The 20,972-nt window shown below is 46.3% G+C and overlaps 1 protein-coding gene across 2 annotated transcripts; it reads left to right on the top strand.

The window, feature by feature from the left end:
- The first annotated feature begins 224 nt into the window (after positions 1–224).
- Hepacam (hepatic and glial cell adhesion molecule) lies at positions 225–14,228 on the top strand. Of its 2 annotated transcripts, none has more exons than XM_023566181.2 (7): positions 225–695; positions 8,972–9,313; positions 10,128–10,409; positions 10,691–10,790; positions 11,298–11,371; positions 11,652–11,719; positions 12,176–14,228. In XM_023566181.2, the coding sequence occupies exons 1-7, from the start codon at positions 611–613 to the stop codon at positions 12,476–12,478; spliced, it is 1,254 nt and encodes a 417-aa protein (XP_023421949.1). In that variant the 5' UTR covers positions 225–610; the 3' UTR covers positions 12,479–14,228. The 2 variants fall into 2 exon arrangements, with proteins under 2 accessions (XP_023421949.1, XP_003472760.1); XM_003472712.5 differs by having other exon boundaries at positions 228–695; positions 11,649–11,719.
- The last annotated feature ends 6,744 nt before the right edge of the window (positions 14,229–20,972 follow it).

The following is a 20,972-nucleotide window of genomic DNA, read 5'->3' as shown; positions in this document are numbered from 1 at the left end:
TCGCAAGCTGGGTGGGAAAAAGGCAGAAAGAAACAAATTCAAGCCATTTCCCAATCTTCTTCTTTGGGATAAAGCTGAAGTTTTCCATTTCTTCAGCAATTCTCCAAGTCACTCGCTTCCCAGCTTGTTAAAAGTGCCTCTCCCTCCTTTTTCAGAGCTTATTAGAGGTCTGTCCTGGTTCAGGCCCTCCCTCCTAGGACCAAGGAGTGTGAGGTGTAGACAGGGTAGGTTGGGACACAAGGGCCGGAGGAGTGTATGTCCTAGCCGGTAGCTTCTCTGAGCCCAGATTCTCATTTGCCTCAGGAGTGGGACTGAGCACAGACAAGCACAGAACCGCTGGGCCCCCCGTGCCCCCCAGGAAGGACAATGGAGGTTATCTCCTTAGCAGGAACCCTGTCCAAACTGGGAATGTAGGGCTTGGAAACGAGAAAATGCAAGGTCTGAGAGAGAGGAAAGAACAAGTCCAGCAGTACACAAAGCTCTGTGTATTCAGAGGGAAGTTGGCAGGGTTGTGTTCGGGCAGAGAAACTCCGAGTGGTACAAAGAGACGTGCTCAGAGTGGAGAAATCATGCTAATTGTCTGCACCGGAGCTGGAGAACGCCACCCAAAATGAAGAGAGAAAGGGAAGCCCTGTCCAGAGGCTCCAGAGCCCTGAGTCTCGCTCCCTTGGTCTACCTGCTTCTGATCCAGCCAGGTAGGACACCCTGAAGGGTTAGAAAGGGTCTGGAGAAAGGACCCGGGGCTTTCAAAGGAGAGGGAGGGGAAAGCCCAGGGCCTGAATGCTTTGGGACGGGAGGAGGGGAGAGCGGGCAGCTGTCGTGGGAAGCATCTCAGTGAATCCAGGCATTAGTGTTGAATGTATTTCTTCATTCTGGGAGCCTCTGGCCCCCTCCCCCAAAAGGCTGCATGACTTTGCAGCTCCCACGGCATTCAGAGCGGTAGATGGAGGGCACCATGCCACTTCGTATGGGATGACTTGCTGGCGTGGGCCAGTGCAGCATTCTTTCCAAGGGATTGTGGTGGGGCTTGGAGGGAGGGGCAAAGGAAATCTTGCTTTTTTGCTTCCCCAGACCCTCATTCTGGCTTCTCGAGTATATCATGAGCAATGAAAGAAACTTTGGAAATAACGAGCCTCCTGATTTGGGATGGTAACTCCAGCCTATCCCTGATTCACTCCACGTTAGAGGCACCTCCCTCCTGTTAGCGCCCCCTATCAACTCGTTGGAGAATTCATCTCATTTTAACACTAGATGTATTTATGTGTACACACACGCACAATTATAGAAAGTCTAAGAACCCGCAATTCAATGGGGCAAACAGATGCCGAGTCATTTGTACACTGCATATTGTATGAGTCAGATATGCAGATTAAAACATAGGAATCAGAGAAAGGTCACTTACCCCTACCCAAGAAGCTGTTGCTACCAGTATGACATGAAAGTGGGAGAATACCAAAGGAAATTTCCTGGTAGAGGGAATGTCTGCACTGAATTTTAAAGGGTGAGGGACACAGATAATGGGAGTAGGTATTGTTGTTGGGTGAATGCGTGAAGGTCAACAGCTTGAAATAGCATCATGTGTTAAGGTAGAATCCAGTTATTCATTGCTGCTGGAGAAGGAAGCAGGAATTGAGTTAGACAAGAGCCTTGTAAATGATCTCAAAAGCCTGGAATATAAATATGGAAGGAGAGGGCAACTGAATGGTTTTTAATTTGGGGACAGGCAAGGTTGTATGGGCACAAGTCTGCAGTGAAGCGCTGGAGGGGAAGCTGGAGGCAAATGAGATAGGAAAGGAAGCTTGTATTTTTTTTTAGGCTGTCTGCAGTGCCACAGCTGGGTAGCTGAAACAACAGAAATTCATTGCTTCACAGTTCTGGAAGCCAGACGTTGGAGATCAAGGTGTTGGCAGGGCCATCCATGCTCCCTTTGAAGGCATAAGGAAGGAATTTCCCAGGTCTCTCTTCTAGGTTTGCTTAGTTCTTTGGCTTGCAGAACTTAATCCTTCAGTGGCTTTGCATGTGTATATGCAGATTTCCCAATTTGTAAGGATACTTGCTGAAGTAGGTCCACTTAAGTGATCTCACCTTAACGTTAGATCTGCAATGATCAAATTGCCAAGTTCATATTCTGAGATACTGGGAGTAGGACTTCATCGTATGCATAGCAAATGTACCCACAGCAATATATTACAATATCTCAGAGAAGAAATAACGTGGGTCTGAACTTCAATAAAGATAAGAGGGAATGAGACATACTGAGTTAATATTTCAGAGGTAAAGTCAAGATCTAGTGACTGGCAGGAATTTGGAGGATCCAGAGAGGTAGATAAGGTTTCCAGGGGAAACTCTGAACAAAAAGTGAGATAGGACTGGGGATACAGTGACCAGTATTGCACATCGTTAGGTTGGATGTGTGCTAGCTTTCTGTCTCTAGGACAAAAGACCAGAGGAAAGTGACTCAAAGGAGGAAAGCTATTTTGGCTTACAATTTCAGGGGTAAGCCAGGTGTGGTGGCAAACACCTGTCATCCCAGCTGGGGCAGGAGGATCACTGTCAGTTCGAGACCAGCCTGGTGTCTTACAATGTGACCTCAAGGCCAGCCTGAACTGCATAATGAGACGCAGTGTTAAAAAAGACCACAAAAAAAAATTTTTTTTTCAGAGATTTCAGTAGTGGCTTGTTAGTGCCATTACTGTAGCCAGATATGACATAATAGAAGCTTATGACAGAGTAAAGCTGCTCACCTATGGCACCCAGAAAGTAGAGGAAGTGAGAAGACAGGGCCAGAGTGAAGCTACACTTTGAAAGTGGCATGCCAGTGACATATTGCCTAGAACTGAGCCCCGCCTCATAATAGCCTATTGAACTATAAACTCATCCATGGCTCAAGCCGATTAACTGACGAACTTAGTGGTCTTATCATCCAATCACTTCTCTAGGCTTCATCTATGAGTACTATTACATTGGGGATCAAGCTTTTAAAGCATGAGCTTTTGGGAGGACATAACCAACCAAGCTTGTTGGCATATACGGTAATCCCAGGACACTAGGGAGGCTGAAACAGGAGGACTATCACAAGTTTTAAACCAGCCTGGGGGAACTGGTACATATATAGTTCATATCACTTGTATCTGTTTTTTTTTAAGATAATAAAACAAACAAAAAAAATGGAGGAACATAGAAGGGAGATTTTGCTAAACTATATCTATGGTGCATATCACTTCTAGTTCTATTGGCTAGAACTCAGTCACATGGTCATACTTTACTGCAAAGGAAGCTGGGAAATGTAGTTTTAAGGTTGGCACTAACAGAAGGATTGGACCACATGGACTTGGATTTAAAGATTTATTTTATATCTTGAGTTATGATAGTAATCACCATGCTAGCCTCAAGAAAGTAAGTCTTTATTTTTTATTTTAATTTTTATTTCATTTATGTATTTATTTATTTATTTTGGTACCAGGGATTGAATTCACAACCTTGTGCTTGCCAAGCAGGCACTTAAACCACTGAGCTAAATCCCTGGCCCTAATTTTTATGTTTATTAATGCAAACATGTAATATATAATGGTTACATCCTATTGGAGTGTTGGTACATGTACACAACACATCTTAAATTTTTTAGTCCCTTATCCCTCCAAATGCCAGTTTTTTCATTGTTGTTATTAGTATTCATATTTACAACATCTAAGTAATAGTCTTCAATGTTCTTGTCCTGGTATGGACAAATAATGTTTTCTTAACCTCATCACAATCTATTCATGGAGCATTCAAACAAATGTCGATAAAAAGCTTCCAGCCCTTCCTTTTGGATCCCCAGGGTCTTCTTTACAGTTTTGGTTTCCTAATTTTCTGCTCCACTCTTGAATGCCTGGCCCTTCAAACAATTTCACACTTCTGAGGGGCTGGGGATTTAGCTCAGCAGCATAAGTGCCTGTCTTGCAAGCAAGCAGTCGTGAGTTCGATCCCTGGTACCGATAAAAAAAAAAAAAAGAAAAAGACAAAAAAAAAAAAAAAAGAAAAAACATAAATTTCACACTTCTGTAGTCCTTCATAGGCTTCAACAGGATAACATAAAAACACAACCCAGTAACCCCAGCATTTATACAATAAGCAGTGCACCTGAACAGTGACGGCAAGGAGTATTTCCTTGAATTGTCAATAATTAGAAGAATATTGAAAACCAAAAGCAGAAAACAGCATGCTCTTCCTCTTAGAAGACCAAACCATGTGCTGCCCTCAGACTATTGTGAATAGTTCTGGTCACCACACCCAAAAGGAAATGCTGTATTAGTACAGTCAGAGAAAGATCCAAGTTCTGATGGTTAAAGGGATGGAGGATTTTTCTTATGAAGACACACACAAACAAAATCCTGCAAGTGAAAAAAGGAATAACTGCAGTTCTTGTTGTTAGAGAACAGAAAAAGTGTCGGAAGACCAAATCCTAGAAGACAAATCTGGTATCACCCCTCTGAATCCTACCCACACTCCCGATTGAACCCAGGGCCTTCACGCTGAGCTACAGCCCCAGCCCTTTTAAATTATTTTTTATGTCGGGACAGTCTCACTAAGCTGCCCAGGTGGGTCTTGAACTTGTGGCTTTCCTGCTACAGCCTCTTTCAGTGCTGAGACTACAAGTGTGCACTATTGTACCATCTCTCATGGATGCTGGTGTTTTGTTTTGTTTTTTAGTACCAAGGATGGAACTCCTGACCTCAAACTTGTCAGGCAGGCACTTACACTGCTGAGCTAAATCTCCAGTCCTTCTCATCGATGCTTTTACTTTATTTTATTTTTTGGTACCTGGTATTGAACTTGTGATCTTGCACTTGCCAGGCAGGCACTTATGCCACTGAGCTAAATCCCCAGCTCACTGATGCTTTTAAAAGATAAATATAAAGAAAATTTTTGCCTAGCCAAGGGAGCCCACAAATAAAAGTAGATGATGATTTCTTTCAGGGAAGAAGCTATGAAGGGCACCCAAGGCTTTGTGCGTGTATGTTCTTATACTTTGAATTTGACCCTTCTTAGTTAGTGTCAAGACCCTACTTGTGAGGGGCAAGCGAGCAGCTCAGCGTACATTGTTCAGGTGGTCAGGAACATCTTGTGGAAAAGTTCATTTCCTTTTATTCAGCATCTGGTGAGAACAGAAACTTTGTGCATAATCATGCCTCCCAGACAATGATTAAGTTAATTTCTTCTCCAGGTTGAACAGTCCCAGGCCCATTTATTTATTTTTGTACTGGAATTGTTAGCCATTTCCTCATTTCTGTGTCCAGTTTTGGCTCCTGTCCCAGTTCTGTGTGTCTGTTGTGAAGCTCTGAACTTAACATAGATTCTGATTCCAGTGAGAGCATTTGGGAAACAGTGCCTGCTCAGCAAAATGCTCTTTGTCAGCTGCAGTGAAAGGCTGCTCCATTCCCACACAGATGCGGGCACACCCATGTTCACAGGCGTGAGAAGGACACCCACCTAGTCCAGGGTAAGGCCTGATGCACTCCATAGGCTGCAGCTTCTCCACTGTTTTTGTTCAGAATAAATAAAGTTTAAATGGGCAGAGAGAGCAGAATTAAAAGGGGAAAGACATCACACAATGACCGCTAAGAGCTTGGAATGGAATAGAAGGTCATAGCCAGAAAAGCTCAAGGGAGGCTAGAGACTATTAAAGGAAAAAAGGTATCCCTTCCATTTGCCCTGGGAGCTGGGACTGTCACTGTTTAGCTCCCTGGAAAAAGGAACTGAGAAAACTTTGGATCTCAGTTTTCCATTGCTATAATGAAACACGTTGGGCTGGAAATTTTATCAAGAAGAGAGGTCTATGCAGCTCAGAGATTTGGAGGCAGAAAGTACAAGCAGCAGGGCCCTGGCTCTGAAAAGGATTTTCCACCTATGTCACGTATAATAGAGGAGATGAGCAAGTACATGCCTAAGAGAAGATCAAATGGTGAAACAGGAAGCTAGAAAGTAGGGGTGGGCTGTCTCCTTTAATAGCAATAATTCTTTCTCAAGAATTAACTCAGAGAAACCGGGTGTGGTGGCACACACCTGTAATCTCAGCACTCAGGAGTCTAGGTAGGAGGATGACTGTGAGCTCAAGGTGAGTCTGGCCTACAAAGTGAGCTCAAGGTCAGCCTGAACTGCACAGCAAGAGTTTGGCTCAAAAAAAAAATTATTAACTCAGAGTCCCAGGATAACTGCCTTACTCCCATCCAAGGGCAGCGCCCCCATAATCTAATCAACTCCACCCCTTAAAGGTTTCACCCCCTCTTAATGCTGCTTTGGAGACTAAGCTTCCAGCACAGAAACTCTTGAGGGACAAACTATAAACCACAGCAAGAGCCCTGCGTAGATGTGCTAACCTGCAGGAGGGCCCTGTACCCACAAGCCTCATGTGTGTACCTCACTGTTTTAGACTGGATTTTGAGAGGAAAGTAAACATTCCCCAGTTATCACTCTGCGGTGTTTAGGGAAGCTTCATGATTTCTCCCGGGTCTACCTCACATTGTACATATGGAAGCCTATTTGTCTACTCAGGAAAACCTGAAACTTGGGTTTTAAATTAAGCCAAGCCTGGAGCCTAGCAGTTGCTAGGCAAGGAATCCTATTTAAAGAACTACAGAAATTAAAAATTGGGGGGGGAAACGTATGAATCACGTGGGCAAATGGATTTCACTCTGATATACAGAACCATAGGGATTCCTAGTGGCCTCCAGTTACTGAGGAGAATGGGAATCAATTCCTCACCATCCCTTCTAGCAAAGCAGATAAGTTGGAAACATATTTAGTTTATTTTCATTTTTATGTAAAATTTGTGGGAACAAAAATAGCTTCACTAGACAATGTTAAAAAGATCATTTTGTTTCATTCTACGTCCCCCAGAATAAGGCTTCCCATTAACAGGCATAAGCATTCAGATATTAGCTGAGTGTAGTAGCACATACCTGTCATCCCAGCAGGCTGGGAGGCTGAGGCTGGAGGATCTCAAATTGAAGCTCAGCCTGGGCAACTTAGCAACTCGGCAAGACCCTGTCTCAAAATTTAAAAACTTTAAAAATGGCTGAGAATAAAGCTTAGTGTGTGAAGGCACAGATTAAATTCTCACTACAAAAAACCCATTCATACTTATGGCAGCTTTAATCATTAGCATCATCTTTCTCAATTTTTTATTTGTTTGCTTGTTTTTTGGTCTTTCTAAGATAGGGTCTCGCTGTGCAGTTCAGGCTGGCCTCGAGCTCACTGTGTAGCCTAGGCTGGTCTCAAATTTGCAGTGATCTTCCTGCCTCAGCCTCCAAATGCTGGAATTACAGACATGCTCCACTGCGCCCCATTTATCTTTTCCACTCTTAGGACTTTATGATTCTAGCACATCTGGCTAGTTACGAATAGCAGTGTCAGAGTTAGGAAACACTTGAAACCATTCGGTTCCACTATTTCATTATACAGAGGAAGAGACCGAGGCCAAGAGAGGTGAAATAGCGGTCAACAGGTTCAAGACAAGGCGCTCACTACGTTACAGTGCCGCCATTCCAAAGGTGGACCAGACACATTTGGTGATTGCAGTGGCCTTGCTTGCCACAAGCCATCTTTTGGTTCAGTCATTTCCCGATTTGGCCTGGGCTCTTTAGGCCCAAGGAGGGGGAAAAGGAATGGAAAATACTGCTCAGCTTCCCCAACTCTAACCAGCAGTCCCAGCAGAGTGAGAAGTAAGGAGAGAAAAAGCACCCTAGAGGTAACAACAAAGGACACAGCCGGGCATCTGGAGGGACCCCCTATTTGGTACATGTGCACCTGTTCACCTAAACTTACTCCGTTACCGACTGGCATCTTCCCTAGAGAACCCTCTGTGCGGTGGTTGCCAAGCTCTACCTGGCCGGGTGACACCAATGAACAGCATCTGCTCAGGGCCCTAAACTCCTCTGAGGTCTGGGAATATGAGATGTGTCTCTATCCACTAGGCAAGGTGGTGAAATCCTAGAGTCACAGAGCTGGAAGGAACTGTGCGACCGTGCAGCCTGCTGCTCATATTCCCCATGAGCCGTATAAACCCTGCACCTCCTAAGTCATACAGCCCAGCAAGAGGGCACGTACCTCTGGAGTCCAATCTTGTGTACTTTCTCACTATCCGACAATGAATTGGGTATTGTACTGGTACAATCCTGTGGACATGATAAGCAGTTATAGTTATTATTATTATTGTTAGTTTATAAATGAGAAGAAGGAGGCTTAGAAACATGGCCAAATCTATGCAGCCAGTAAGTCGTAGGGCCCAGGACTGCGAGGCCGCGTGATTTTAAACTCTTTGTTCTACCCAATCAGGTCCCTCCTCTATCAGAAACACAAACTGCACTGGCGTTAAGAGTGAATTCCCAAAATTGCCTACCCAGATGTAGGCCTGTCCTGGGATAAGAACAGGGAAGGCTTTTGGTGGAAGAGGTCACGTCTTCAGGTCCTTAAACTTTCCCTGTATTAGCATTGTCTCATGGCATGTTTTCTTCAGAAACATATGTTCCCACATTTTCTGCATCTCCTGCCACCCCATCCCCTAATCAAGAAGAAAACTGACTAATTCGCCTCGATGTCTAATGGCCTACAAGCTTCAGGAGACGGGGATTTCTGTCTGCTTTGCTCCTGATTTATTTTAAGGCCACAGGAAAATACGTGGGTGTAAAAGGTGCTCCATCAGTATTTCTGTGAATGGAGTAACAGAGTGGCGCCTAGGTGGAATCTTCTTCCTGCAGAAGGCAATGGAATAAGAGCCACAGAGTAGGCAGGAAGGTGGAGGGCTGTGGGATAAATGTGAGGCAAAACTGAAGACTATGGGGGTCACAGATCTACTGGGGGACACAATGGCACCAGAGGGGAGGAAGCAACATGTGGCCAGGAGCAAAAGGCCTGTGGGGCTGAGGCTTTGGGAGATTCAAGGTGCCAAGGGCCTGACCCAGCCCTCTTCCCTATGGGTCTCTGTTCGCAGACCCCCTAGAGGGGGTGAACATCACCAGCCCGGTGCGTCTGATCCATGGCACAGTGGGGAAGTCGGCCCTACTTTCCGTGCAGTACAGCAGCACCAGCAGTGACAAGCCCGTAGTGAAGTGGCAGCTGAAGAGGGACAAGCCGGTGACCGTGGTGCAGTCCCTCGGCACAGAGGTCATTGGCAACCTGCGCCCTGACTACCGAGACCGCATCCGGCTCTTTGAAAATGGTTCCCTGCTTCTCAGCGATCTGCAGCTGACCGATGAAGGCACCTACGAGGTGGAGATCTCTATTACCGACGCCACGTTCACCGGGGAGAAGACCATCAACCTCACCGTGGACGGTAAAGCTCTCTGCAGCAAGGAGGCGGGACAGGCACCTGGGGCGGGGGCAGGAGCTGCCTGACCCAGGGAAAACCAGCCCGAAAGGCATGGGTGCACACCTGTGACCTCAACTGCCCTCAGGGCAGGAGGATCCCAAATTCGAGGCCAGCCTGAGAAACTTAGTGAGACCTTGTTTCAAAATAAAATAATTAAAAAGGTTGGGGATATAGCTAAGCACTTTGATTCCCATTACCAAGGAGAATAGAATGATACTGGGTTAACCTGAGTTAACCAGAGACTGTTAGAAGTTAGCACACAGCACAGCTAACGTGGACAGAGCGCTTATCACATGCCAGGAACTATTCTAATACTTTGTGCACCTTGAGTCATTTAATGCTTGCAATAATTCAGGGAGAGTAACGTCATTCTCCCCATGTTTTAAATGAGGAGAATAAAGTGCAGAAAGGCTCAGGAACTTACCCAATCAACTGCCAAAGCCAAGATCTGAGCACAAACAGTTAGACCTAGGTTCCTCCTAAGTAAAATGTCTTCCACTGGGTCAGTTGAAAACCTTAAAGCCCAGTGGTTGTGGTATTTGGGTATTTGGGAAGAAAGCAAGGAAGTGGCACGCCACGGCTGTCTTACTCCGTATTGTTCCCCCAATGACCAGTAGGGAACTTGCAACTAGGGAATGAGTGTTTGATGGGAAAAGTCTGGACTGAGGACCCCCAAAGGGTCCCTCAGCCCACAGACTGAGCTATGATGCACCAGAAGGTAGGGGATGAAGGTAGGCGGTGAGAAAGGCTCACAGGATCCCCCACCCTTGGGACTCAGTGCCCATTTCAAGGCCACAGGTGTTAGTGGCTTCGACCACAGTGCTGGAGCTCAGCGAGGACTTCACCCTGAACTGCTCCCATGAGAACGGCACCAAGCCCAGCTACACCTGGTTGAAGGATGGCAAGCCCCTGCTCAATGACTCTCGGATGCTCCTGTCCCCCGACCAAAAGGTGCTCACCATCACCCGCGTGCTCATGGAGGACGATGACCTGTACAGCTGTGTCGTGGAGAATCCCATCAGCCAGGTCCGCAGCCTGCCCATCAAGATCACCGTGTACAGTGAGTCTCCCAACCCACTCCAACAGGCAGGTGGCCATGGAGACTGAGGGCATCCTAGAGAATGGTCCTGGCGGGAAAGAGAGGTGGCAGGGATGGGCCAACTGTCCATGGAGGACAGAAACAGGTGGAAAGTGCGCTGTGTACCGGTAATACCATTGGCCGGTCATGCTGCCCAGGGCTCCTTTCCTCTTCCTTCTTCAGTCAGGAGCTTTGCTTGCAAGGCTGCTGCTCCACTACAAAGCCTCTCCCACCTCTCTTCTCCTTGTCTCTCTCCTCTCTAGGAAGAAGCTCCCTCTACATCATCTTGTCTACGGGTGGCATCTTCCTGCTTGTGACATTGGTGACAGTCTGTGCCTGCTGGAAACCCTCCAAAAAGTCTAGGTAACTCAAGTTCCATCCCTTGTGCTCCTTAGTCCTAGGCTCTGTTCTGTGTTTAAGTCTCGTAAAATATCTTTCCTCCCTCAGCTGAGTACCTGGCCCCAGGACACTTGTCTTTCTGTGCCATACAGAGCTGTGTTCTGGGCTCACTGCCTCTGACCACCCACTCACTATTACTAATGGTTCCGCTTGCAGACATCTTTGAGCTCTGTGCTGGGGTTAGCATGGGTGCTACCTTTTAAGACCCACTACTTGCAGTTTACTGAGATTCAGATTGGATAAGGGACTGGTCGACAGTCACAGTGCTGGGGTCAGGCAGCCTCCTGATGCAAACCTAGATCTGACTCCGAAGCTTGTCAACTATCCCCTGTTCCCATCACACACAGCCCTAGTCCTGTCACCCGGTCTCTTTTATGGCCCCCAGAACCACTCCTGTGTCTTCCATCCCAGATCTTCTCCCGCTCATATTCACCAGCTCTGTTCTTGGTGGGGGGCTGGATCGGTTTGCAGGAAGAAGAGGAAGATGGAGAAGCAAAGCTCCCTAGAGTACATGGATCAGGCTGATGACCGTCTGAAAACAGAAGGTAAGCGTCTAGCACCTGCAAAAGCAGCCCATAGGCAGTTGGGAAAAGGCAGGAGAGGGTGCGGAGGAAGTCAGCTCCGCAGGGCCCCTTCCTCCACCGGCTGCTCAAAGACTGCAAAGCGAGGAGAAACGCAGCCATGGTAGGACCCAAGTATTCAGATATGTTAGTAGAGGCTGTGATGGAGACTTTGATGGCCACTTGGAGAGCAGAGCACAGGTGTTGGCTGTTGGCTCCGGCCTGTACTTGAGCCAGCCACCCCATTCCTTTTTCTGTGCAGCAGACACCCTCCCACGAAGCGGGGAGCAGGACCGGAAGAACCCCATGGCCCTCTATGTCCTGAAGGACAAGGTGAGTAGTTGTAGTGGGGTGCCCCCGCCCCAAACCCACAGTGAGCTCTGACGCACCCCTAGGAGTCTGAGATATTCGCGCCCTTCCCATTTTAGAGATTACAAAATAAGCCTGAGAGGAAACGATTTGTACAGCATTAGATACGTAAATGGCAGATCTGGGTTTGAAACGTAGACTCCAGCTCCCGGGTTTTCCTCGCTGTTCCGAGGCCATGCCCGAGGCTGTCCAGTGCAGGTGGAAAGAGGAGGGACGAAGAACCTTTGCTCGTCAGCCTTTACTGAACACTCGTTCCGTGCCAGGGGCCGTGCCGAGTGAGGCTTAACCAGAGCAATGCCACACCGGTGTCGCCACCTTCCGGGAGGCTGCGGTGCGGAACCGGGACTGCGCCCTCTAAGGGGAGTCGCGCCCCCTCGCGGGCCGGCAGGCCGCTGACCCCTGGGGCGTGTGTCTTTGCAGGACTCCCCGGAGTCCGAGGAGAACCCCGCTCCGGAGCCTCGGAGCGCGTCGGAGCCCGGCCCTCCGGGCTACTCTGTGTCGCCGCCCGTGCCCGGCCGCTCTCCGGGGCTGCCCATCCGCTCCGCCCGCCGCTACCCGCGCTCGCCCGTGCGCTCCCCGGCCACCGCCCGGACGCACTCGTCGCCGCCGCGGGCTCCCAGCTCGCCCGGCCGCTCGCGCAGCGCCTCGCGCACACTGCGGACTGCGGGTGTGCACATAATCCGCGAGCAAGACGAGGCCGGCTCGGTAGAGATCAGCGCCTGACACCCCTCCCCGGACACCCCCCTCCGGCACCCGCGTCTGGAGCCGGCCCCCCCGGGGGGGGGGGGTCAGGAAGTCCGGGTGCTGCCGGCGAGGGGCGAGAGGGGTCAGGGCTGGGACGCCGGTGACTGTTGTGCAGACGTGCGTGAGCGCCGGCCGATGGGGCGGGGGCTGGGGGCGTCGCCTCCGCAAAGTAGCAATCGGGTGTGATAGGGGAACCGGGTTACCTTCGCTCTGGGGTTGCGGGCTGTGTTCTCAGCGGGTGTGGGTGCCCTCTTAGGACCGTAGAGATTATTAAATTTCCGGCTCAGTCTCTAAAAGGGTCTTACGGAAACTAACATCAGTAACTAACTCCCCACGCCTATCCTGTGCTCTTCTTGGGGGGCTCTCATGCATCCCGCCCATTTTCCTTTCACCCCAACCAGCGCCCGGTTCCGGCGGCAACCTCACCCCCATCCCATACACCATGTCACCGAGGCCACTCGTGCAAAACCTGCAGCTGCACTTCACTAAGGAAAGGCCAGTTAGGCGCGGGTTACTGGGGTACAGAGGCTCTGCTGAGCACCCAGGAAGCCTTGCGAAGGCAGCTCAGAGCACCCGCTCCGGACGCTGGGTCCCAGGTCTCCCAAGGTGGTGAGGGAGAAGCCTGAGCATATTCCTTTGCGCCCAGAACCTGGGCCCTGGCAATGCAAAACCTTTTCCCCAAGCCTGCTCTGGTAGCGTTGGCGGTGGGTGGCAGTGGCTGCAGCGTGCTATGCCAAGCATTCTTTGTTTGGTGGTTCTTTTTAGAGAGGTGGTGCCCACTGTCTCCCCTCACCCAGAGAGCCTCATGCTTATGCCAGCTGCCCATCCCGGGGACAGCTGCAGAGTGCCCTCCTACCATAAGAGAGTGAGCTTCTGATCTCCAGAAAAGTGGTGTGGGGAGGAGGCTTAGTGTTCCCCAGTGTGTCAGAGCAGCAACCTCCACCCCTGGTTCCCACACCCCGAGATCCCAGGCCATGGGGCAGACGCCTATCATTAGTACCCTAACGACACTAACATCCAATACCCAGAGGCTGGGCCATGCTCAGGCTACTGCCTCTGAACAGTGTGGAGGAGGAAAGGACAGCTAAAAAGCTCAAAGAGTAGGAGGCGCTGGGTGCTCCAGTGCGTCCTCCGGACGTCCCCGGAGGATCCTGCCTGCCCAGTCCTTCCCTAAGTACTGATCTTCAATTTTGACTTTCCCAGGAGCAACCCCCAAGACCCCGGTATCCACCATCTCCACACAGGGGCGCACTGTTTTCCAAGGACACAAAGAGTTCTCATTGGTCCCCCTGCCCTCGTCTCCACAGCACCCCATTACTCTGTCCGTGTGCACTTCAGCAGGCCCAACTGAATAGTGTCTCTGCAGCTCCCCTAGGTGGCCTGAGTCGCCCCCTTAGCCCTCCTGGGTGCCTCGGCCATCCTAGATTAGGCATGTCGGGGAAAGCTGCTCAGGCCACTGGGAGAAATGCAAGGCTCGGAGAAGGAGCTCCTGCCAGTCAGCCTGAGACACAGAAGTGAAAATGGGGAGGGGGTGGGGGCGTGCCGCGCCCTGGTGCTGAATCCATGAGCAGCCGTCTGTCCCCCCAGACTCAAGCCAAATCTGCCTTAAACTGGGGAGGGGGGAAGGACGTGGAATTTTGTTTTTGTTTTGATCTTCATCTTTGTATTACTAGCGTCTAGCAAAGTGCCTAGCACACACTGGATGCTCAATAAAGTTTTGATAAAACGACCACTTTATTCCCCTCAAGCAAGGAGAACAAAATGAAAAACTTAGACACAATAGTTATTTCCTTTCCCTTTATTCTTCTCCTCTTCTTTCATCATCCTATGCCTTCTTTCCTAACCTCAAATTGTCCACTCCAAAACCATCACCCAAACTCAGGGGGTTTTGTTACTATTACTATTCACAAACATTTATTTATCTACCATTAACCAGGTCTTCTACTAGGTGCTGTTATAACTGTGCCGTGAGCTCTACCTAGAAGACAGACTCCTGGAGAAAGACAGATAAGTGGATTATTCCAATATGTGTAAGATGGACCATGCGGGGTAGTCTTCTGACCCACATTAGGGGCTGTCAGTAAAGATGTCTTGGAGAAAAGGCCTGTTCTTCATCTCAGAAAGATTAAGCAGGTTTATTAAAAGAGGAGAGGATAGATTCTTAGCAGAGGAAGAAACATATATAAAAGCTTGGGAGTGTGAAACAAACACATGGAGAATTCAAGGTACCGTGCCATGGGTGTGGACAAGATTATTTTAGGAGCAAGAGCCACAGTGGTGCACGCCTTCAATACCAGACCCTCAGCGGCTGACAGGAGGATCACAAGTCCAGCTCGGCCTGGACAATTTAGTGAGAACTTATCTCAAAACAAAAAGGCTGGGAGTGTAGCTTAGCAGCAGAGAGGCCTTGGGTTTAATGCCTAGCTCTGAAAATTAACAAGGCTTTTAAGAGAGGGAGAAGTCGGGAATAGGGGGGTCACACAGGAAAGTAATGAAGAATATGCATTAGGGCTGGGGTGTGGGTCAGTGATGGAGCCATGTGGGTAACATGTATGAAGCCCTGGGTTCCATCCCCATAGAACAAAAACAAGAAAAAAGGAAGTCTAATTTGGCAACGGGGGATGGTTGATCAACTTGACTAGAAGAGCTTCAGGTGCTCAGTGAGGGATGCAGCCAGATTGCAACAGGTGGGAAGAGATTGAGTGTGGAACTTCCGGCAAGTGGGTGAAATTGGACTCTTTTTTTTTTCTTTTTTATTTTTATCGGTACCAGGTATTGAACTCACGACTGCCTGCCTATAATGAAGGCACTTATCCCTCTGAGCTAAATCCCCAGCCCTGTGAAATTGGATTCTTAAAATAAGGTTCTTGGCAGGTCTTCCTGTTTCAAAACAGCTGAGTCCTGCTTGAACTATGGGAAAATACCAAGGGGCCAAGGAGAATTTAAAAGTACAAGTCTAGGGGATTTAGCATTTGTAACATGTGGGATTACCCTAGGGCATGTATTTATATCGGCATTGTAATGGAAGACCAGATCGGGGTCCATGGCAAGATGAGGTGAGCTAAACTGGGCTCTTGGATTAAGCTGGCACCTTAGAAGGGTCCCCAGTTAGAAGCAGCATCCCAGGCTTCTAATGAATAAAAATACAAATCTTCTATGGAGAGAAACACCTAAAATTTTTGGAGATTAATTTAAAACCAATTAAAGATGAGTTAACAAAAAATCATTGATCACACAGAGATAACACATCCACACATATCAAAGGACTATAATTAGTCTCAAAATAGATGAAGTAAAAGTTGATGGCATTATAAAGAGGAATCTATAAACCTACATTTTTGGGAGGATGTGGTGGGAATCAAACCCAGAACCTCAGGCTCTTCAGGCAGGCACTGTGCCACTGAGCTAAATCCCTGGCCCTAAATCTACTATTGCAGTGGGAAATCCCAGTATACCTCTTTCGATGACCAATTCTTCAGAGTTTAATGATGGTACTTAGAAGATTTTAATGGTTTAATGTACAAGCTTGGTATTTGGAAATATGTACAAATCTACACCAATTAAATAATATGTATTCTTCCACAGAATACAGAAAAAATTTTTTCCAAAACTGATCATTTGCTAGAACATAAAGTAAAATCAATAAATTTTGAAGAAATGAGATCAGACTATATTATCTGAAGACAAATTAAATTAGAAATCAATAACTAGAAAGTTATAAAATTCCACTAATTTGTATATTGAAAAACTTATTTCTTAATTTATATGCCAAGAAAATCACAATAGAAAATTTTCACCTTAAATGATAATAAAATTATGCATCAAAACTCATAGAAAAAAAACCCTGTAAGATGCAACAAAATTGCCACCAACAATAAGTTTTTTTGTTTTGTTTTTATGAGGAGACCGAAAGGCAATGTGATTTTCTTTTATTTTTTATTTTTTACCGAGAGGAAATTTTATGGCCTCCAATGATTACACAAAAAAACAGACTGCAAATTAAAAAGCAAAGTATCCACTTGAAGGTATAAAAGGATAAAAGAACCAAACAAAGCCAAAAGAAATAGAATTAAAGAAAACAACAGACAGAAGCAGAAATTTGTGAAATAGAAAAGGAAAGATACAGTAGAGAAGATCAAAAAACCAAATGTTCTTCGAAAAGATTTTTTTTTAAAGTTAAGCTATGAGAAAGAAGAGTTAAGCTATAGGAAAACCGAGGACAATTACAACATCATGAGTAAAAAAGGAAACTTCTGGCCCAGTGTGCGGGGCCAGAGATAGAGAGGACAATGCAAACAAAATGAAGTTGAAAATTCAGGCAAGCGTGTGGAGACAGGGCTGTCATCCCAGCACTCGGACAGAAGGCTGGCAAGTTTGAGCCAAGTTGAATAATTTGATCCAGACTTTGTCTCAAAATGAAAAATAGCGAGCTGTGGTAGCGCACATATAGAATTCCATCACTCTGGATCTTGAGGCAGGAGGATCACCTTAATTTTGAAGTAATAAATAAATTTTGAAGGACTAAATAAATAAAAACAAAATAAACAAGAACTGGGATGTAGTTTAGTACAAAGGCTCTGGGTTCAATCCTCAGTACTAAGCGAGAGAGACAGATATATAGACACAAAGACAGAAAGGGAGACAGAGAAAGAGAGACAAAGAGAGGTAGGCTTGAGTGGAGTAGAAAACTTTGTGTGAAAATTTAGGAAAAATCCTAAGAAAAGGTATTTCACCAAAACGAACTTAGAAAAAACTTAGGACGCTTGACTAGTCTTTGATTATGAAAGAAATTAAATCAGAAAAAGAAAGAAAACTATTCCTGGTTAAACTAATCATTTTAAATTATTTTGTAAGTAAGTCCTACCAAACATTGTAGGAATGGATTATTTCCATTTTATACAAACGTCTCCAGGAAACATGAAAAGGGTAAATGAATACTCTTGAACACAGCCTATGAGGCCAGCACAACTCTGACAAAAATGAGATAGGGAGAGTATAAGGAACAAAATTATAGGTCTATCTCACGAAGATAGATGAAAATGTTCTCAGCGAAATACAAGGAAATTAATCTAAAATATGTGAAATGGGTTTCTATCACAACCAAACTCTATGCTAGGAATGTGAAAACAATGCACCATTATGAAATTCTTAAATATCATTTGTCACATTAGCAGATTAAAGGAGAGAAAGTATCTCAGTAGGTGTCCATAAAGCATTTGCGTAACTTAATTTTTTTTTTTTTTTTGGTACTGGGAATCGAACTCACGACCTAGCGCTTGCCAGGCAGGTGCTGTGCCGCTGAGCTATATCCCTGGTGTAAAATTTAATTCTTAATCAGAATTAAAAGCTCATAACAAATTAGAATAAAAAGAAACAAAAGGGCAAATTTTTGAGCCTTGTAGCTAGTACTGACAAAAAACAATAGCCAACATCGTTCTTAGTGATCAGACATTAGAAACATGACTTTTTAAGTGAAGAAATGAATAAAGATACAATCATTCCTGTAAAAATAATACCATAAAGACTGGAAACAAAGAACCTGGTGTGGGAGCATGTGCCTATAATCCCAGAACTCTGGAGGCTTTAGTGGAAGGATCACTACAAGTTCAAGGTCAGCCTGAGCTACCCTGTCTCAAAAAATAAGAAAAGAAAAGAAAAAAAAAAAAAAAAACACCAAAACTATCACTATGTTTAAGTTATGATTTTCTACAAAGAAAACTTAAGTGAGAAATTATTAGGATGATTAGTAATATCAGAATCGCTCAGTTCTCCATCTGTAACAAACCACTCCAAAATGGAGTTTTAAACCACTACCAGTTTTATTTGTTGTAGTTCTTAGTATCCGTGACTGGGGCTGGGTCACATAGGCACTGCATTTGCTGGTGACGTGGGACTGACTCATTTAACAGCTGAGACAGCAGTTGGAAGTCTACCTGGCCCTACGCACGTGTCTGTTGACCCGGCTCACTGTGGCAGGTGTTGTTGGGAGTCCCAACCTGTCACGGTTTATCTCTGCTCTCCGCGGCTAACAAGCTTCACACCGAAGTCTCCACACAGTGTGCTTAGCAGAGCAGAGGCTGCCATTAAAGAGCAGAGCAGAGGCTGCCACGCCTCTTGAGACTTGGTCTTGGAAGTTGCACCTCTCCTACCCTACAGTCTATCAAAGTGGTTCACAGCTTCAAAGGGTAGATGAATTGGTTTTCTTCTGGTTGACAAGAGACACAGCATTACAAAGGGACTAGCAGAAAGGATGACGGGATTGTTACAGTTACTCTTGTGAGTAATCTGCCACACAAGGTTGACAAGTTAACTAAGAATATATTTGATGAAGCTGATTAAATAAAATATGTGTGACATCCATAGAGAACAAACAAAACTCTGTGTTTGTGCTGGAAATTGAGCCTGGACCGCACTGCACTGCATCCTCAGTCCTTTCTGTTTTTTAGCTTGAGACACTGTCTCTCTAAGTCATTAAGTTACCTGGCCTTGACTCAAACTCATGGTCTTTCTGCCCAGCCTTCTCGAGGGCTGCAATTACACATGTGTGCCATCATACCCAGCACAAAGTTTTATTCAGAGATATTAAAGAAGAGCTAAAGAAAGAGGTACAGGTACCATAAATGAGAAGACAATGCTATAAATGTTAGTTGTTTCTAATAAAAATTCTGGGGATTGGGGATTTAGCTCAGCGGCATAAACCCTGCCTTGCAGGCAGTCGTGAGTTTGATCCCTGGTACTGATAAAAAGGAAAAAGACAAAAAAAAAAAAAATCCACAAGGTTACTAGGACAAGCATAAGACAGAAATAGCCAAGATACTCCTGAAAAAGAAAGCAAGAAATTATCTATAAATGATGATTCTGAATGCTCTTATCTCAAACAAATCATAAATGAGAAGATGATGGAGAGCCTCAATAGCCTGAGTTGATCACTGCACAATGTGTAAATGTGTAAGGCATCATACTACCCTCAATAAGGATGTACAGTTAGCTGAGTATTGTATTAGCTGGTTACATTCCTGTACCTTCCCCTGGAGGGAGGCAGAGGCAGGAGGGTCACCTCAGTTTGAACCCACAGGATATAAATTTAACACATAAAAATCAATAGCATTTTTGCATGACAATAACAAACCTACCAGAAAAGGAATTAGGAAAACAATAGCATTCACAGTAGCTTTAAGAAAAATTAAATAGGGGAGAACATGGCGGACAGATAGCAGCAGCTATGGAGGCTCTCCGAGAGACCCAGCTTAGAATCCAGGAATGGTGGGGAGTGAGGAATCCTAAGCAAGAGGAGATACACCCTGCTGACCCAAGAACAAATTGGGCTGAGAGAAACCAACTGGGAATGCAATCCTGGTGCTGTAACAGGAACAGATAAAGCCTCAGCGTGGAAGCTGGAGCCCGCGCCATTGGAAGCCGCGATTTGGGTTTCCTGCCGCCACTGCTGCATCTGAATTGGCTCGGCAGGGAGAGAGACGCGTGAAAGCTCTGAGAACAGGAATCAGTGAACGGAGCTGAGAGCAGGACGGGCGGGGAGCCATGCATCGAACTGCAGTGAGTGAGGGAAACTGGGACTCTTTCACGGTCTAGGAGGCTCCAACAGAGGACATTCTGGGACCGGGCAGACTTGCCGGAACAGGGTGCTGTAGTGACTTCAATCACATATTCCCCTCTCAAGCGGGATTGATGAGCAGTGCCTAGTCTACGTGACGCTGCTGGCTGAGACCCAGTAGGCTGGCACAACCCAGGTCCCAGCGCCTGGAGGTGCACCCTAGTGGTTTGGTAGGCTGACTTGGAGGGGCGGCCCCACATAGGCTGCTCGGTCTGTAACTCCCTGGTGCGGTGCGGTGGGCGGGAACACCTAGCTGGCGCAATTCAGTCAGACTGTGGCCGACAGGGAAGGAAGCTGGGCCTCCTATATACACTTGCATATATAAGGAACAAAGAATATGGGAAGAGGGAGCAACAAGAAAGGCTCCGCGGCCCCCAATCCTGAGAAACAGGCAATAGCAGACATGACACCAATAGACATAAAGTGCTATCACCAGAGCCTCATAGACAAGTTCAGGAATGAAGTTATTAATGACCTGAAGCAAGACATAAGCAGAATAGTTAGAGAAATGCTAAGCACCACCCAAGAAAGCACAGATGGTGGAATGGAAGAACAGAAAAAGAGGGGAGAATTGTTTGAAAGAGAAAACATAGAATACGTGAAGCAGGCTCAAAGAGATTACCAAGAAACTAAAAACTCTATTGAAAACTGGCATAACAGCTTGAAAGAAACTAAGGATAGGTTATCTGAACTGGAGGACAGATTTGTAATGTGGGAGCATGAAATGAAAAAATTCTTAAAAATAACAAAGAAACAAACAGCAACAATACAAAAACTAGAAGATGATAAGAGGATCTATAACTTAAGAATTAAGAAGGGGCTGGGGATTTAGCTCAGTGGCATAAGCGCCTGCCTTGCAAG

The sequence above is a fragment of the Cavia porcellus genome, unplaced genomic scaffold (assembly GCF_034190915.1).
Source record: "Cavia porcellus strain 051 isolate PalLab524CR breed Dunkin Hartley unplaced genomic scaffold, mCavPor4.1 scaffold_9, whole genome shotgun sequence".
Lineage (NCBI taxonomy): Eukaryota > Metazoa > Chordata > Mammalia > Rodentia > Caviidae > Cavia > Cavia porcellus.
The sequence above is the reverse complement of the archived record's forward strand: the minus strand, read 5'-3'. Positions and strand labels throughout refer to the sequence as shown.

Excerpts from the sequence above, each read along its gene's own strand:
- Hepacam (XM_003472712.5), top strand. The coding sequence starts at position 611 with ATGAAGAGAGAAAGGGAAGCCCTGTCCAGAGGCTCCAGAGCCCTGAGT. Across the intron at positions 10,791-11,297 it reads AAACCCTCCAAAAAGTCTAG|GAAGAAGAGGAAGATGGAGA; the intron begins GTAACTCAAGTT and ends ATCGGTTTGCAG. Across the intron at positions 11,720-12,175 it reads TCTATGTCCTGAAGGACAAG|GACTCCCCGGAGTCCGAGGA; the intron begins GTGAGTAGTTGT and ends GTGTCTTTGCAG.